The sequence below is a fragment of the Oncorhynchus mykiss genome, chromosome 24, assembly GCF_057628025.1.
Source record: "Oncorhynchus mykiss isolate SJ-2025 chromosome 24, ASM5762802v1, whole genome shotgun sequence".
Classification (NCBI taxonomy): Eukaryota; Metazoa; Chordata; class Actinopteri; order Salmoniformes; family Salmonidae; genus Oncorhynchus; species Oncorhynchus mykiss.
This window is the reverse complement of record NC_143045.1, coordinates 12,392,989-12,410,000: the sequence shown is the minus strand read 5'-3', so window position 1 is coordinate 12,410,000 and position 17,012 is coordinate 12,392,989. Positions and strand designations below refer to the sequence as shown.

General features: G+C 44.6%; 1 protein-coding gene across 50 annotated transcripts in view; it reads left to right on the top strand.

Moving 5' to 3' along the window:
* The window catches only part of LOC110503751 (histone-lysine N-methyltransferase MECOM), a 217,563-nt gene that overhangs the window by 179,519 nt on the left and 21,032 nt on the right, over positions 1-17,012 (top strand). For 22 of the 50 annotated variants that reach the window (XM_036961634.2, XM_036961632.2, XM_090218295.1 and 19 more), the window contains exon 3: positions 11,832-11,966. In XM_036961634.2, coding sequence (XP_036817529.1) covers positions 11,832-11,966 — 135 coding nt within the window. Of the gene's footprint in view, positions 1-8,986; positions 9,991-11,831; positions 11,967-17,012 lie in introns of those variants that run through there. The other 28 variants (XM_090218325.1, XM_090218314.1, XM_090218324.1 and 25 more) reach the window with 5 other exon arrangements.

The window sequence follows — 17,012 nt, the reverse complement described above, 5'->3', positions numbered from 1 at the left end:
AGAGGAGAGGAGGAAAGGGGTGGGGTGGGGTGGAGAGAAGGGGAAGGGAGGAGAGGAGAGGAGGACAGGGGTGGGGTGGAGAGGAGGGGAGGAGAGGAGAGGAGGAAAGGGGTGGGGAGGAGAGGAGGGGAAGAAAGGAGAGGAGAGGAGGACAGGGTGGGAAGGAGAGTGTGTATGTGCATGCGTGTGGAGAGGAGGAGAGAAGAGGAGGACGGGGTGGGAAGGAGAGTGTGTGTGTGCATGCGTGTGGAGAGGAGGAGAGAAGAGGAGGACGGGGTGGGAAGGAGAGTGTGTGTGCATGCGTGTGGAGAGGAGGAGAGAAGAGGAGGACGGGGTGGGAAGGAGAGTGTGTGTGTGCATGCGTGTGGAGAGGAGGAGAGAAGAGGAGGACGGGGTGGGAAGGAGAGTGTGTGTGTGCATGCGTGTGGAGAGGAGGAGAGGAGAGGAGGACGGGGTGGTAAGGAGAGTGTGTGTGTGCATGCGTGTGGAGAGGAGGAAGGGGTGGGAAGGAGAGTGTGTGTGTGCATGCGTGTGGAGAGGAGGAGAGGAGAGGAGGACGGGGTGGTAAGGAGAGTGTGTGTGTGCATGCGTGTGGAGAGGAGGAGAGAAGAGGAGGACGGGGAGTCTGGGTGGGGCACGCCAGTACTTTAAGACTCTCTCACTCTCTCTGGCTGGTTTAGGGCCTGCTGGCAGCGGCTGAACGAGTTCACGGGATCGGAATGCTTCTGCAGGGGCAGCGTAATCAGGACCAACTTCCTCTAATTGAGAAACAAGGTTGCCTCGCTCCCCGGGTCTTTTGTTTCAGTCAGGCCACGCTGACAGAAAGGAGGAAGCTGCCGTCTGACAGCTACGGGACATGTTGTGTGTGTGTAAAAACAGTGTGTCCCTTTGTGTGTGTGTGTGTGTGCGTGCGTGTGCGTATGCGTGTGTGTGTGTGTCTGAGCATGGACAGTAACTATGGTGTCTATATCTGGGTCTGTGCCACACGTGTACTGTATTTATGTGGGTATGTTTGTTTGTTCTGAGCCATCTCTTCACATGCAAACAGAGAGATTGAAAGGGGCAGTTAAACACTAAATAACTCATACACTCCCAATGCTAGTCTCTCTCAGTGCAGTCGGACACACCACTAACCACTGTCTTTAACTGTTAAACTAACCCTTAGGTCCATAACGGTACTGTATCCAGACAACTAACATGTTTGTTACTCGTCTGTTCCTGCGTAAGCAAACACCTCCATTGTGGCTTTCCTTTATGAGTATCTCAGAGAAAGACTACTGACCTAGGATCAGGTCTCCTTTGTCGATATAATCATTGTGATCGAAAAATCTAAACTGAGCCAAGATCAGAGGTGCTTTGTGATTGTGAAAACCGGCCCTGATTCCTTCCAGGTTAATGTCCTGGCTTAAAGGGGTTTTGTTGCTTTTCTCCAGCAGCTTATAGAGCGTGGGCCTGGGACTTTTGTCTTTGTTAAATGTTGTGTGACAATGGAATTTTCAGAGGTGCCATGCAGATAAAGAAGTGAATTGCGAGCGAGGGGGAGAGAGGTTGGGTATGATGATGATATGGGTGGGTGTCATGCTCCTTCAGTTGTGCCAGAGCGGGGAGGAAGGGAGGGATGGTCTGGTCATAGTTCAGCAGTCCTCCATCACTGCAGGCCCCAGATACACCATCGATCCCCGGCACACCCCGCCAGCAGACACCACCTGTGATTGATCCCCAAATCAGTCCCTCACAAACCAGCGCCGTAAAAACCATAACAACCCATCATAAAAGCTGATTTATCTCTCCCCGGCCCCAGCCTCCGGTTCCAATATTAACCCAAAAGTGTATGACACCAGAATGATTGGTCTGGAATTGAATAAACCTTGAGTATTGACGCACCATGTCTGGTGACTCCATCAAGTCGGACTGCTGCAATGTGCCATGGTGTGATTGCATTGTTTCAGGGTTGAGGGTAGACCTGCATGCCCACACATCACACACACATATACACCTTTTGACTGTTGGGGAGGAGATGGGAGCATAATGCATAGTTTCTCAAACGAGTCTCAGATTCCCAGGATTTGCGTGGACTTCAGCGAAATCAGGTGTGTGTGTGTGTGTGTGTGTGTGTGTGTGTGTGTGTGTGTGTGTGTGTGTGTGTGTGTGTGTGTGTGTGTGTGTGTGTGTGTGTGTGCGTGCGTGCGTGCGTGCGCGCGCGGGCGGGTGTGCATGTGCGTGTGTGTGTGTGTGTGTGAATTCCAACTGGAAGCTGTGTCATATAATGAGAGTGTTGGTCTGAATGGCAAAAGCATGTCGGAGCTGTACCATGTGCCCTGTACTCAGCACAAAGATCTCGGTTAAATATAATTCTGGCCAAACTTATGGGCCTCTGATGGTGCTGGAAACCAGTGAAGCCTTAAATAGGAGCTGCTCCACTAACCCATGGAAGAGGGTTAGTGAGTTTGTTGGCTTTTTCTGACGTTCTTGAGTTTTTTTTTTGCATTGATAATGCAAATTACTTTGGACTCAAATGAGGATGTTTTCAAAGTAAATGATTGTCTTACAATACAGGCAAGTGCTCACCCACAAAAACGCATGCAATGATTCTTGTTTTGGGTATTATTATGGAGGCAGAATGTGTTGGTTTCTTAGATCATTGGAAAGTCCTTGTGAATTAAATGTGTGGTTTTCGTATTTTCTGTCATTAAAAGGTGTGTGCAGACCTAACACGAAAAAAATAAACGCTTCAAGAAATGGGGAAATTCATGGAAAGCCGTGTTTGGAAAGGCACGCCCTCAAGCCATCAACCCGCGCCTTGACTCTGCGCCTTGGTGACGTGTGCGTGATGCCATGGTTATGTCTGAACACCTGCGTGTCAAAACTAGTCAGGGTAAAACTGGTCATTAACAAGTTTACCTTTCTGAAATGACATAAATCTCACCTAGACACCGAGGAGGGGGAGTTTTTAGGCTGGGATGGATGGAGTGGAATGGGCTCTCTTAGAGAAACGGGTGTTTGAGTGTCTTGCTTCATCAGACATTATATGTGACGGCTATTTCACATATCCCGGAAACAGTCAATATTAGCCTTTCAATTGGTCACGGTGTATGAAAAGCACGCAGTCCCTGTCTCAAGTGATCTCCATTTCAAACGTGGCCGGACAGCTCCATAAATGTAATGAATGTGCGACACCCGCTCCTCTGGTCTGAAGTGGTGTGTTCTATTGCATCTTTCCTTACATCAAGGGGCTCTTCTAAAGATGATATCTATGAGCGTTTAAGAAGCAATTTGTTCACCCTGCAGCGACCAACAACATACTCTAATTACCGGGCTTTATCCGGCCGGGTGGGGTGGGCTGGCTGGCTTGCTGGCCAGGCTTGTTTTACTTTCCAGCTCTCCGACGCTGAATTTATGTTTTCAAAACGTTACCTTTGACTCCAGTGCGACTTTATCGCACCCCGTGGTCCACATACACATACAGACTTGCCTGTGTGTTGAGGCGCTGCGGAGGAAGTGTCTGTGTGATTACCGCAGCCTGTTGGACCTCTCTCAGACTCAGGTAACACCCCCCTCCCCTTCTCCTCCTCCGCCTCCTCCTACTCAGCCCCCCCCCCCCCACCCGCGACGGTGCATTCCTCCGGCTGCTCTTTGGAGCAGGGGCACACGCCGGGTAGCTCCAAAAATCAGCTGCATGTATGTTTTCAAGTCCTCGCCCCACTCTCTGATTTGTACATTTACCTCCTCCCACAGTGTGAATAGTAGCCTACATTGTACCTCAGGCCAGTGGTCATGTTTGGTCAATGCCTTGTTTTAACGCTCCAGTCACGTCTAGTCATTCCTGCTGTCAATTCAATTTACTTCATTTTAGCTACAGGAGACAATATATCTTATTCACATGCATAATCTCTTATAGATTTGGATCTTTCTGGAATCGGAATAAAAGGGAATTGAACCGTCAATGTGCAGCAAAGATGCTTTTAAGCACGCGTTAAAAATACTTTTAAGCACACGTTAAAAATACTTTTAAGCACACGTTATTCACTAACATAGATCCGAGTTCATGCATCACATAGCCTATATCTGACAGTATTATAATTATATCAAAACTAAGCTTAACTGTGAGGTTAGACATTCATCACAGCATCCGGTTGCTGCTAAAGCCTATAGCATAGGTTAATTAATATATTTTAAAGCAACAGGGATCAAAAAGCTCTTCCTAATTCTCAGTTTATTGCATTGCCTATTTATACTTCGTTTTTTCTAACATCTCCTAGTTATATTTTAGCTGTCAGCATATGTCTGCTTCTCTCCCACTGCTGGTCAGTCTCGGGTGGGAAAGCGCCTGCATGTTGTCGGGATGGAACCTGGCCTGGGCCCCACTGCAGAGCAGAGCTGTCACGGGAGTGGGCTGGGGGGGCGCTAAAACAGAACAGACAGTGCCAAAATGATGGGGTACTAATTCGGAAAACACGCAGGGCCCAGTCATCAAAGGCCGAAGAATTTGTAGGAAATCATCCCTCTCCCGGAATGCCTGGCTGACCCCTGCAAATGAAAATAATCCAAAGTAATTAGAAGTGAGCTGGTCTGGTCCTGAGAGCCCCGGGCGGCAGGGAAAACATAGCGGGCGCGCTGTGTCGCTCGGAGGAGCTGGGCTGAGCCAGGGGGCCGCTGACCTTGTCCACATAAAGCTGTGATTTATGAAGTGCAGGGCACAGCAGCGGGGCTTCTGTCTTCTCCCGGAGAACCAAATTACGGAGGTGGAGATTAACACGCGCTCGCAACGGGTCTACTTCCAGACCAAGGAAATGTTTTATTTACATTTTTCCCCTTTCATTTCCTCTGCTCTCTTTTAATGCGAATTGGGCCGTGAGGAGACTCCGGGACTTTTTGGAGGGGTGAGGGGTGTTCGGTGGGAGAGATAGTAGCCATATGCAAAAATCTCGGTTTCTGCTATGATTTAAAATTTCAAAAGTATCAATGATATGGTTAATGCAGTGTCTATTTCACTCACCTGGATATGTTAACCTATCTATTTTTTAAAATCTCGATTAGGTTACATTCTAGATATTAGAACACATATTTAGAACACTAACATTTTCAGCATAATCATTACAAAATGAAGTTGTTGGCTAATTCGCAGTGAAGTCACTATAACTGTTCAAATTCTGATAAGTCCTAAAATTACACACCATGACACGGGTGTTGTATCAAAAGTTATATCACTCATAAATTCGTGTGAGTTTTTAAATATGTTTTTGCCACCTGATTGAATCGCCCCACACTTCACCAAAATAAATTGTCTAGGTGGGCCCGTCTGTAGAGACTCATGATGGAGGCTTAATGCAGCTTTTCGCCCGTGTCAATGGGAGGTCTCTCCATATGAATGGTGGAACTATTTCATGTGGATTTGGCTGCGATATTTTCTTTTTCTTCCCTTTTTTTTTCCTCTTTGGGAGGATGTTCTGGAATTCACCTTATACACAGTGCTTCCATTAGAGCGCCTCAGCAGCCTGACACGTCGCGGCGGTCGGCATCAGGGAGTAGCTCCCTCACGGAGTCAGTTTGCACCTACCCGGCCCAGGAATCCCCACCGAGGGGCTCGTGGTGCCGTAATGCTCTGACTCATACACAAGCTGAGTGTAGATAAACAAGTCAAACAAATGAAGCCCCTTTATAAACCAGATACTCACTAATGCATTTTGAAGTAAAGCCATAGATTTTCAAGGGGATTTAAGTTAAAACTGTAACTAGGCCACTAAGGGACATTCATTGTCACCTTGTTAGCAACTCCAGTGTATATGTGGCTTTGTGTTTTAGGTTATTGTCCTGCTGAAAGGTGAACATGCCTCCCAGTGTCTGTTGGAAAGCAGACTGAACCAGGTTTTCCTCTAGAATTTTGCCTGTTCTTAGCGCTATTCCGTTTCTTTTTATCCTAAACTGCCTAGTCTTTGCCGATGACAAGCATACCCATAACATGATGCAGCCACCACCATGCTTGAAAATATGAATAGTGGTATTCAGTGATGAGTTGTGTTGGATTGGCCCCAAACATAGAACTTTGTATTCAGAACATTAAGTTATTTTCTTTGCCATATTTGTTGCAGTTTTACTTTAGTGCCTTAATGCCAACAGGATGCATGTTTTGGAATATTTGTATTCTGTACAGGCTTCATTCTTTTCACTCTGTCAGTTAGTTTAGTATTGTGGAATAACTTAAATGTTGTATATCCATCCTCCTTTTTCTCCTATCATAGCCATTAAACTCTGTAACTCTTTTAAAGTCACCAATGGGGAAATCCCTGAGCGGTTTCCTTCCTCTCCAGCAACTGAGTTAGGAAGAATGCCTGTATCTTTGTAGTGACTGAGTGTATTGATACATACAAAATCCCATAATGTCAAAGTAGAATTATGTTTTTAGACATTTTTACAAATCCACAAAAACATTTTTACAAATCCACATCCAAAGGGATATTCAATGTCTGCATTAAATAAAAATATATATCTACCAATAGGTGCCCTTCTTTGCAAGGCATTGGAAAACCTCCCTGTTTTTTGTGGTTGAATCTGTGTTTGAAATTCACTGCTCGACTGAGAAACTCGCCAATTACAAATAATTGTATGTGTGCGGTACAGAGATGAGTCATTCAAAAATCATTTTAACCACTATTATTGCTCACAGAGTGAGTCCATGCAACTTATTATGTGACTTAGTTAGCAGATTTTCATTCCTGAACTTATTTAGTTTAGCCATAAAATAAAACATTTCAAGACATTTCAGCTTTTCATTTTTAATTAATTTGTAAAAATGTCTAAAAACATAATTCCACTTTAACATTATGATATATTGTATGTATGCCAGTGACACAAAATGTGAATTTGATCAATTTAATATTCAGTCTGTAACACCAGAAAATGTGTAAAAGCCAAGGGGGTGTGAATACTATCTGAAGGAACTGTAAACAGCCCACTGATATCCTGTGAAACTCAAGCGTAAATAATTTGTTAAAGCAAAGTAGCCTCATGTTTCCTACACTGCAATATAAATTGGGAAATGCTTTGAAAATGTAGTGATGGATTTGTCCAATACTTAAACTGAGAACATTTTCCCAAGTAATTGAGTTGCTAAAACAAACAACTAATACAAACAAATCAGCATGAAAACCCTTGAGAAATTTCACAGCACTTTTAAGTCGATGTACAAAAAACATTATCCGGATGCCGCAGATGTGAAGTGTCACCCAAATCAGAATGAAACGGTAAGTGGCGTAAAATAGGAGAAATAACAAAAGCCTCGAGCAGGCTTTTTGGTTTGTAATCTGTTATTAAACAGCTATTACACACTTTATGTGCTATAATCATAATAACAAAGGCTTGGGTTATTTTGATAAAGCCGAACTATTTAATATACTTACGTAATATAATGGACTAGACTATATGGCGACTTTTTCAAATAAACATAAATTAGACTATGGTTTAAAACACTATACATGGGGGCTTTAACAAATGAACAAATGTTTTAAAATTCACTTCCACGGCTCCTCTTATTGTGGATCCAAGAAATGTATTGTAGGTCGTTCAGGTGATTATATATTCAGGCCCATGCAACTGAATCTTTCATGTCTCATCTAGCAATTTAACGCCTTAGTGTAGACGATGTTGTGTGCTGCAATTCTGTGGACCAGAAAGCAATGACCCCCATCTCAATAACTCAGCGTCTCCGCGCTTGACTGATGCACTTTTCTCAGGAGATATAGGCACACAGGCTGGGAACTTCGTTCAGTATGGAAGGCTTACAACTCAAATTTAGGCTATCCATGAATCTAAACCCTGTTAAATTCTCCACTAAAGAAAACACCTATCAAAATGTGTCTGCATGGCATTAAAGAACGTATTGAAAGGCAACTAATACATTGTAAAAGTTTGTTCAGTTGAGAACGCCATCTCCTGACTAGGGAGAGAAGTACAGGCTGAGAAACCGTGAGCGGTCTCTGGTCCAATCTACATTTACCCCAATTTACCATGGTCACTCGGACCTGCTAGTGATACCACAAAACCCTTGTTTATCCACAAACGTTTCCCCCCTTTCAGAAAGAGCTCTGGGTCTCTATCAGAATCCTCGATCAGACCCGGAGAGGCCCGGCCAATCACTTTCCCAGATTACTTGTATTTAATACACAATGGATCATAAAACAAATCCCTCATCCTGACAGGAAGAAAATAGAACAGCTCATAGCTTGAGCTTTCCCAATTTATGGCTAAATTAAAAAGGCTTCCAACAATGGACAAGTCGAGGAAAGGCAGGAAATCAATGAGCTGCGGACCGGGGGCTCTTTTGGGTTCTCAAGCAGCGCGGACTATGGGAATCTCTGGCGAGGTCCACCTTATTTACACATGATTTTTCCTGTCCTTCCTGCACATTTGCTCTGCAATTTCATCAAACAATGGGAATTATCTGGGATAGAAGGTCAATGTCACAGATAGCGGCCACTGAGACATATTAATAATCTCTTCGCCCCCCCCCCCCCCCCCCCCCCCACTCCCCTCACCCTCTCCCAGAACATTATAGACTCCTGTTCATGCTTTCCCTGAATAACCAAGTAGGCTATAGCCTACTTTTCTATTTTTTTCCGATTTGATTATCCAAAAGAGTTTAGAGTTGGACATAAATGTTAAGAAAAAAGAGTGAAAATTATTATATAAAAAAAAAAGTTTAAACATACAAACAAGCAACAACAACAATACAATCAGAAAAAAGTCTTAATTGTATGCATGTTGGCCCTGCTGTATATGCAAGCTGTTACCATTCATTGCAGATCAAGTTTAGCAGAATAATATTTAGAAAGCTATAAATTGGATTGGCATGTTTAGAAATGTGTGTAACAACACCATGCAGGACGACGGCATGTTGGTCACCTGCGTCCTACGTCTCTCAGAGCAGCGAGGGCGAGACAGGTCACTGGGGCGCATGCCTTGTCTGTCTCGTAAAGCAGGTGCTCCAAGCAAACAAGGAAAGCGTCACTTAGGCCTAACAATAAAAGTTGTTGTTTTCACTTGGACTAATAATGAGGCTTTATTTAATTAAAACAATACCTTTTACACGCCATTACGTATTTTATGAATAACACAATTGTTTTTTAAATGTACAATATTCTTAGATGAGAGTCACTGTCATCATTCAGTAGCCTAAGCTAATAGCATTTTGTGCTTTAACTGGGATTGGAGTGAGCCGCGAACCCACCCCTCATTGCTTAGGGAAAAACGAGTGAAACGCGAATGATTGCATAATTATTCGGTGGTTTCATCAAAGGCAAATTGGGCTGGTGTGTGTATGTAGTCAATCCCATAGAAGCCCATCCCGAACTCTCTCTGACCTCGCCTCTCCACCGGTCCCCTGTCACTTTAAAATTTACTGCGGGTAGCGTCGCTCAACTTCCGACTGCGGACAGGCAAGATAGCCCGTTTTGCATTGCTCTCTATGGATGGGCGAGCAAGATCCTCTTTAAGAGACAGTCCGTGAAACAGAAACACACACATCACACAGTACGGGACGCGCAAGTAGGTGGGCGATCCTTCCATCTCACTATCACGCGCCGGGGGGAGAGAGAAAGGAAAAGTTGAATCGTCGCTCGCTCCGCCGCGCTGACACCTGGGAACAGTGAAGGTTCAGAAAGAGAGGAGCGGACGAGACGGGCTCGCGCTGACGGGCTCAACTTGGACCAAGTTAATGTGCCTAGGGATTATGCCGGTGTCTACATGACAATAAACGAGCGAGAGAGAGAGAGAGAGGAGCAAACGTCTTGTGGGTCATCCCTTGGCGCTTTCAAGAACACAGGGCACTACACAAATGGAGCAAAACTAAACGAACGATACATTTTCACATTTTTGTGCTTATTTCCAAACAAGGCATTGCAGTTTTCATCAACTGTTTTTTTTTAAATTATTTCTGCGCACGTCGTATTTGCAGATATTGTATTGTTGCACCAATTGTGCAGAGGATTTACCACGGTAAGCAGCGATCTATTTTGTAACCTTTTTTTTAATTACCAAACGAACATTCTAAAGTGTCCTTTCTCAGTGATACAATTATGGTCATTAATTGTATGAGCTCTCAATATAAATGAATTGTCAAAACTATTGACAAGTATTTTTAAAGAGTGAGTCAATACGTTTTTCATTAGACATTATTAAATATTTTAGGCAACATAAACATCGATTGGTGTTCTTAACCGATATTCAGTTATGGATCAGAACATTATGTATTGCTACTTCTTCACGTAACTGTTATCACTTATCATTTCCTGCCGTTGATTTGTTTCCTAATCACGTTTATTTTCTATGTCAGTAATAGGCTATAGGCTTTCTTTTTTTAAATCGTGTTTATAGGCATATTATTGGTTCGTTTTTATTGATTAAAACATTATTTGTGTTTAAATTATAGGCAATAAGTAAGACGTCATTTTGCAGTGTCTTGCGGAATTTAATTCAAAATGCAAAGGGAATTGAGCAAATAGATAAAGATTATGCGCATTTTCGACACGTGTGCTTATCACATTTTCAAGGTAGGCCAGAAAAAAACCGAGCATTAGGCTATTTTGTTATTTTGTTATATTATTTGTAATTTATGTTATACATTTTGTAGACTGCAACGAACTCCTGTCCTGGCTGACATTCACAGTGGCCGTTTCACACGATTTATATCTCTCCTTAATTCGTTGTAAAACCAAAAAATATTTCGGAATAATTATCAGGCCTATCATTTATTTATTCCTAGCATCTATCTAAGTAGAATGACGTTTTATTGTACGTATAGGCCTGCATTGGTCATATGGTAATATAGTTAAGTTACTGAATATGATAGGGTAGTTAATTATGCCTACATAGCTTATAATAAAGTCGAAATTAGGGAGTTCTTTATAAAACGGGTTGTTTCTTTTGAGTGAATGGCGTGCAGTTAAGGTTATTTGCATCTCGCAGCCCGCTTGGGTTAAAGTGTGTTGGCCCTTTTCACTCCTAAATATTAGGCGCTATTGCTCAATATATCCTCATCATCAAGCCTCTGAGATACTTTTCAATCAACTTCAGCTTTATAATAATATTAAGTTTTATTTAAAAAGAAAACCAGTTGATATCAGGAATTGTGGAATAGAGTAAATGTTTCAACAAATGTTAATACGAATATATATGTGTAATAATCATTTAATTACACCGTTTTTTTGTTTCGACAAAATACCAACACTGATTTTGGGGTTGCTTTTTGTGCTTTAATTTATTCAGCACAACTCAGTATTTCATTTTTAGGTCACTTGATAATAAGCATTGTTATGAAACATGTTGCACACAGTGAAATGGCTCCAATATGTTTGTTTTTATTACCATATTCATGGGATAATTGTATATGTTCAGCAATAAAGAAATACATTCGTTTTGATGTCTTAAAAACATTGTTTTACACGTCATGCAATTGAAAGACATGCCTTTTAGTTCAGCACAGTGACATTCAGCACAGTGACATTGAGCACAGTGATATTCTCTATTGCGTTTCACTGCTGTCATAGAGAGTGTGACTTTTCGTGTGTATGAGTTTGAGTGGGTTTTTCATTTGTGTGTGTGTGAGAGAGAGCAGGACCCAGTTCAAGGTGTGTGTGTATGTGTGTGTGTGTATGTGTGTGTGTGTGTGTGTGTGTGTGTTCCTGTCCTGCGTGTGTAATACTGCAGCCTCACAACAGTGTGGCCTTGTTTCTCGGTGGGAGGTATGTGGTTCGTCCATGTGGACACAGTAACCTGTGCAGAATAGATAGAGATCAAAGTGTTAACCCCCCCTCCCTCCCCTCTCCACCTCTCTCCAGATCTTGGACGGGTCGGGCCATGTAAAGTTCTGTGTGGATGCCAGCGAGCCTGATATCGGGAGCTGGCTGAAGCACATCCAGTTTTCCCCCACGGCCCACCAACACAACCTGACGCCGTGCCAGATAGATGATCAGGTATGTGAAGAGAAGACCCCGCCCTCCTGCCTGCCACAGGGCCTCAGTGAACCCCCATGTCCTGCCTGCCTGCCTGTTGTTGTGTTATAAGGTGTTATTGTGATCTAGTTCAGATAGCCCCTGTGCAGCCCACCCTGCGTTCAGTATCAGGCCCCCTCTCCTCACACACACACACACACACACACACACACACACACACACACACACACACACACACACACACACACACACACACACATACACACCCTACCTCAGAGGGCCCATCTGTGTGTTGTGTTTCTGTGTAATTGTGTCTTGGCTTCGGTGTGTCGAGGACCACAGGGCCAGATCACACACACCACACAGGGCTGCCGTGCTGATAGTCACAGACACTTCACACACGCTTGCACTGTAAACCTCCAGATATGTGTGGAATGCCCCATGGCTCTTTCTCTCCTCACCTGGGAAAGACAGGACAGGAAGTCCTATCTGACACATATGGGCATTTTCACTTCACTCATTCACTGGTTAAATTGTATTTTATGGACTCAGATTACACACACACACTCCGATAGTAAGGGAGACTTTGTTTGTCATGGACAGTGCATTCCATGTCTTGATGGAAGATACATTGATAGAAAAGTTTGCATCACTTTTCATTACTTCTTCATAAATAGTTTCTAAATACTTGTATATGTTGCAGATAACAGATAAGGAATCGGTTTCAAATGTAATATTGATGACTGGATGTAATTTGTAACTAGAAACATTGTCATCATGGTTATACTCATCATTAACATTATCATAACGTCACTATACAAACAATTATTTAACACTCCAAATGATTGAGAAAAAGTGTATTTTGAGAGGAAGACTACTTCAGATTCTTATTTGACACGGTAGTATAATGAATCCCAATGGGTGTGTCCCAGTTGTCACCCTATTTGCTATAGTGCACTGTGTATGCCCCCTATAAGAGCTCTGGTCCAAAGTAGTGCACTATGTAGGGAATAGGGCGCCATTTGAGACGCAACCAATGTGATGCAATGTTTGATGTAGCCTTCTGATTGGCCCTCTCTCTGAGGTGTGACTGACTGTCTTCACTGTGGTTCTGCTCGGGTGGCTGTCTAAGTCTGGCCTGGATCATGGACAAGGCTGTGATGAGGTTATTGTTAGGTACCACACACTGTCACAACACTGTCTTCATATGTCTTCCGGTCAACCCTCATGTTTTTCATAGCACAGCAACGGCCCACAAAGCCCGTCGAGGCGTAAATTACGTGTGTAAAGTGAAGTGTTCTGGTTGGATGTCAGGAAAGTCTGTCAGTTATGCCGATTTCTATCAGAGTATGAATGTGTGTGTTTGTTTGTCTTTTATATGCCTCTTAATCCACACGCTGTGCAGGATCGGGCCCTTGAGCAGGACTATGTGAATGTTCATTGCGGTTCTGATGGCTCCCCGTGCTCCTCATCCTAAAGCTGGATGTGAGGAATGTTGTCCCTTACCTCCTTCCAACAGGTTTTACAGCTGCTGGGAAGTGCTGACTGTGAAGTCAGCCTGAAACCACATATTACACCCTCTTACACAATCAGTCCCACATTGTGGACTAGCCTGGCTTCAATCCTCTTATTTCTGACCTATTCCTGTTTACAATAAAACTTTATGTCCAATCTCAAGAGGGTGAGGAAAGTAAAGGAGAGGAAGACGGGAGTGGAGGAAGGGAGGAGAGAGAAGAAAGAGAGCTAGAAGAACTGTCAGGGGTTCCTACTTGTGTGTGTGTGTGTGCGTGTGTGTGTGTGCGTGTGAGTGTGTGTGTGTATGTTCGGGCATAGAGAATAGCAAGGCTTGCGTAGTGCTGCAGCAGTGTGGCGTGTGTGATCATGTCTTAGCTATAAAGTATAAACATGTGTAACATGTTATTTTAAACAGTGTTATTACCGATAAAAATAACTATTCATCAACGTTCTGCAATGCAGTCGGTGACTATTGGGTCTCATTCAATCAATGATCTGAGATCAGATCTGTTGGGGGGTAAAAAAATATTTAAAAATTCAGCACCGTAGCGGTGACTAAAACTGCTCTCTGGTCAGATTCACCTGTGATCATCACTGAGCATTGTACAGAGAACAGATTTGAAGTACATTTAGTATGGAAATGTCTCAACCATATCCCACACGTACAGTAGCCTACATGGGACAGGCTGAAGGGTAAATGGATTAGCGGTGTAATTCTCATGATCTGACGAGCGACTAAAGACTCTTTCATAAGACTGTGGATGGATATGAGGGCTAATCTCATTAGCCGTATTGATTCTCCCACGCCGCACAAAGAGACATGAAGTGGATGAATTGACTGTTTTAATGTGTGAAAGGTTCTGTGATCATAGAAATAGACTGGAGAGCTGAGTGTCTCAGTGTGGAAGTGCTGATCTAGTGTCAGTTTTGTCTTTTGGATCATAATGAATACAATTATATAGACAGGGAGGACCTGATCCTAGATCGGGACTCTAGCTGGTGGCTGGCATACCTGATAGATGACCTATCTGAGAGGAAGGACGTTGGAGGAACAGAGAGGGCGGGTCAGTGTCCAGAGGAAAATCGGACTCTTTGTTTGCACTTGTGACTAATGATGTCAAGGCAACCAACTTCTCCAAGATAATAGCCTCTGATACGTCTGTAGGTATGACCTCTACAAGAAACAGAGTGAGAGAGAGAGAGAGAGAGGGAGAGTGTATTGTGTGTGTGTGTGTGTGTGCATGTTTGTGCATGTGTGTCTGCTCATGTGTTTGTCTATGTGTGTGTGTGCGTGTGAGTATGTGTGTTTGTCTAGGTACCTATCCTCAGTGCCTCCTTGTGTTTTATGTTAGCCCAATCCCCCGTTGATAATGCAAGGTAATAAAGTCTAATAATGATTGTGTATCCTGTGACTCCTGGCTGGCTCTGGAGGTCAAGGCTTGGGGTTCTGGAGGTCAAGGCTTGGGGCTCTGGAGGTCAAGGCTTGGGGTTCTGGAGGTCAAGGCTTGGGGCTCTGGAGGTCAAGGCTTGGGGCTCTGGAGGTCAAGGCTTGGGGCTCTAGAGATCAAGTCTTGGGCCTCTAGAGGTCAAGGCTTGGTGCTCTGGAGGTCAAGGCTTGGGGCTCTAGAGGTCAAGGCTTGTGGCTCTAGGGGTCAAGACTTGGGGCTCTAGAGGTCAAGGCTTGGGGCCCTGGAGGTCAAGGCTTGGGGCTCTGGAGGTCAAGGCTTGGGGCTCTAGAGGTCAAGGCTTGGGGCTCTCTATCCTCGTTGGTTCTCGTCTAGTCCAAAGGTGTGGCTGGCTGGCCCTCACAGTGTGAACTCAAACACTGTTCTTATCTAGCTCTCTGTTATTTCTAGCTACTGTCCGTTTACAGCCCCAGTCTAGGCTTCTCTCATTCTGTGTCAGCCAGCCCTTATAGGGGCAACTCATAAGGCTTTTTGAGAGGAGTTGGAGATCTGTACAGTGCAGAAACGTTCAACCAGTTTGTGTGTTTGTGTGTGTGTGTGTGTGTGCTTGCGTGCTTACGTGTATGTGTGTTTCGGGGTGTGTACGGTATGTTTGTTTGTGTGTGTTTGAGTGTTTGTCTGTGGCGGCCCACAGGGAAGGGGTGTTGCTGATGGGAATTCCCCCATGTTGGTACTCACTGCAGTGCCTGTGTGCCAGATTGTACACCATCTGCACAAGAGCAGAGATACTAGTTGCAGTAACTTGCTCCCCGCGGCCACATTCTGCCCCCTCTGTGCTACGGTCCACTAGCGGCTGTAACCTAAACCCAGATCAATTTGTGCTGTCTTGCCAACTCTTTGTCACTCATTGTCACGCAAGACAGCACAAACAGATCTGGGATCAGGCTAGCTGTACCCCTGATAGCTTTTCAAAGACTCAGTTTCTGAGGGTGGAATCCCTGCAGCCCTAGATGGCTGTCTGAATTGGTCTTTTATTGTTCCCAACCATCGATATTATTGTGGCCTGTTGGTCTGAGAGCTAAAGTCCTGGACCGAGAGCTGTTGACCGCGCTAGACCGGCAAGAAGGAGCTGGGAGTGGGTGAGAGGGGGGCTCTATACAGACGAGGGGGGCAGCTGAGAGAGCTAGCTGCTCGGCTATTTGGACCCTCTCAGTTCCCTGCATTCTCCTCCTGAACAATGGGGTCGAGGCTGGCTCCCCTCTGACCAGGCCGCATGGCCCTCGCCCTCGCTGCCGCCACGCAGCACTGATGTCATGGCGAGCCGGGTACGTTATCTCCCAGGGCCAGTGTCCCTGTGACCCGCGCCCTTGTCAGTGTCCCTGTGTCTCCCCTGTCATATTCCTAATAATCCCCCCCCCCTTCCCGTCCAAATGTCACCACGGTGCTGTAAGGGAAGTTAGTAAGTTAAACCTTCAAGGTGTGCCAAAAATAACGCCATCTGTGATTGTTTGGCAGAGCATCTATTGTGTTCGTATGGGAAGTCCCACAGATCTCAGGGTCTCTCAGATGACCCATTCACTATAGCCCCACCCCCCACCCCCCCACACACACACACCTTGGAGTATATAACAGTCCTTTTTGATAAAGCATAGCATGATACTGGCATAGAGTGGCCAGGTGGAGTTTTGCCTACTACACACACACACACACACACACACACACACACACACACACACACACACACACACACACACACACACACACACACACACACACACACACACACACACACACGGCATCACAAATATGTCACCATGCACTGCAGCAGTACCACATCTCCCAACACCTTTTACTGCCTCTTCCTCTGAGGTCCAGCCGTGTTGAGAGCATTCTATTACTGACATATCATATGGTCCTCTCTGCTTCACGCTCGGCCCCCAATATCCTCCCTGTTTTCTAAACTGTGTGTGTGTGTGTGTGTGTGTGTGTGTTGAGGCAACGTTTGTTTGCTTTCTGCATCAGCGTGTTTTTGTTTCAGTAAAGTGGAGGTGAGTGTGTTTTATATGGTGTTGGTCGACAAGGTTTTGAGTGTGTGCGTGTGTACTCATGTATGGATATACTGTAACGTCATATGTTTAAATCTGTG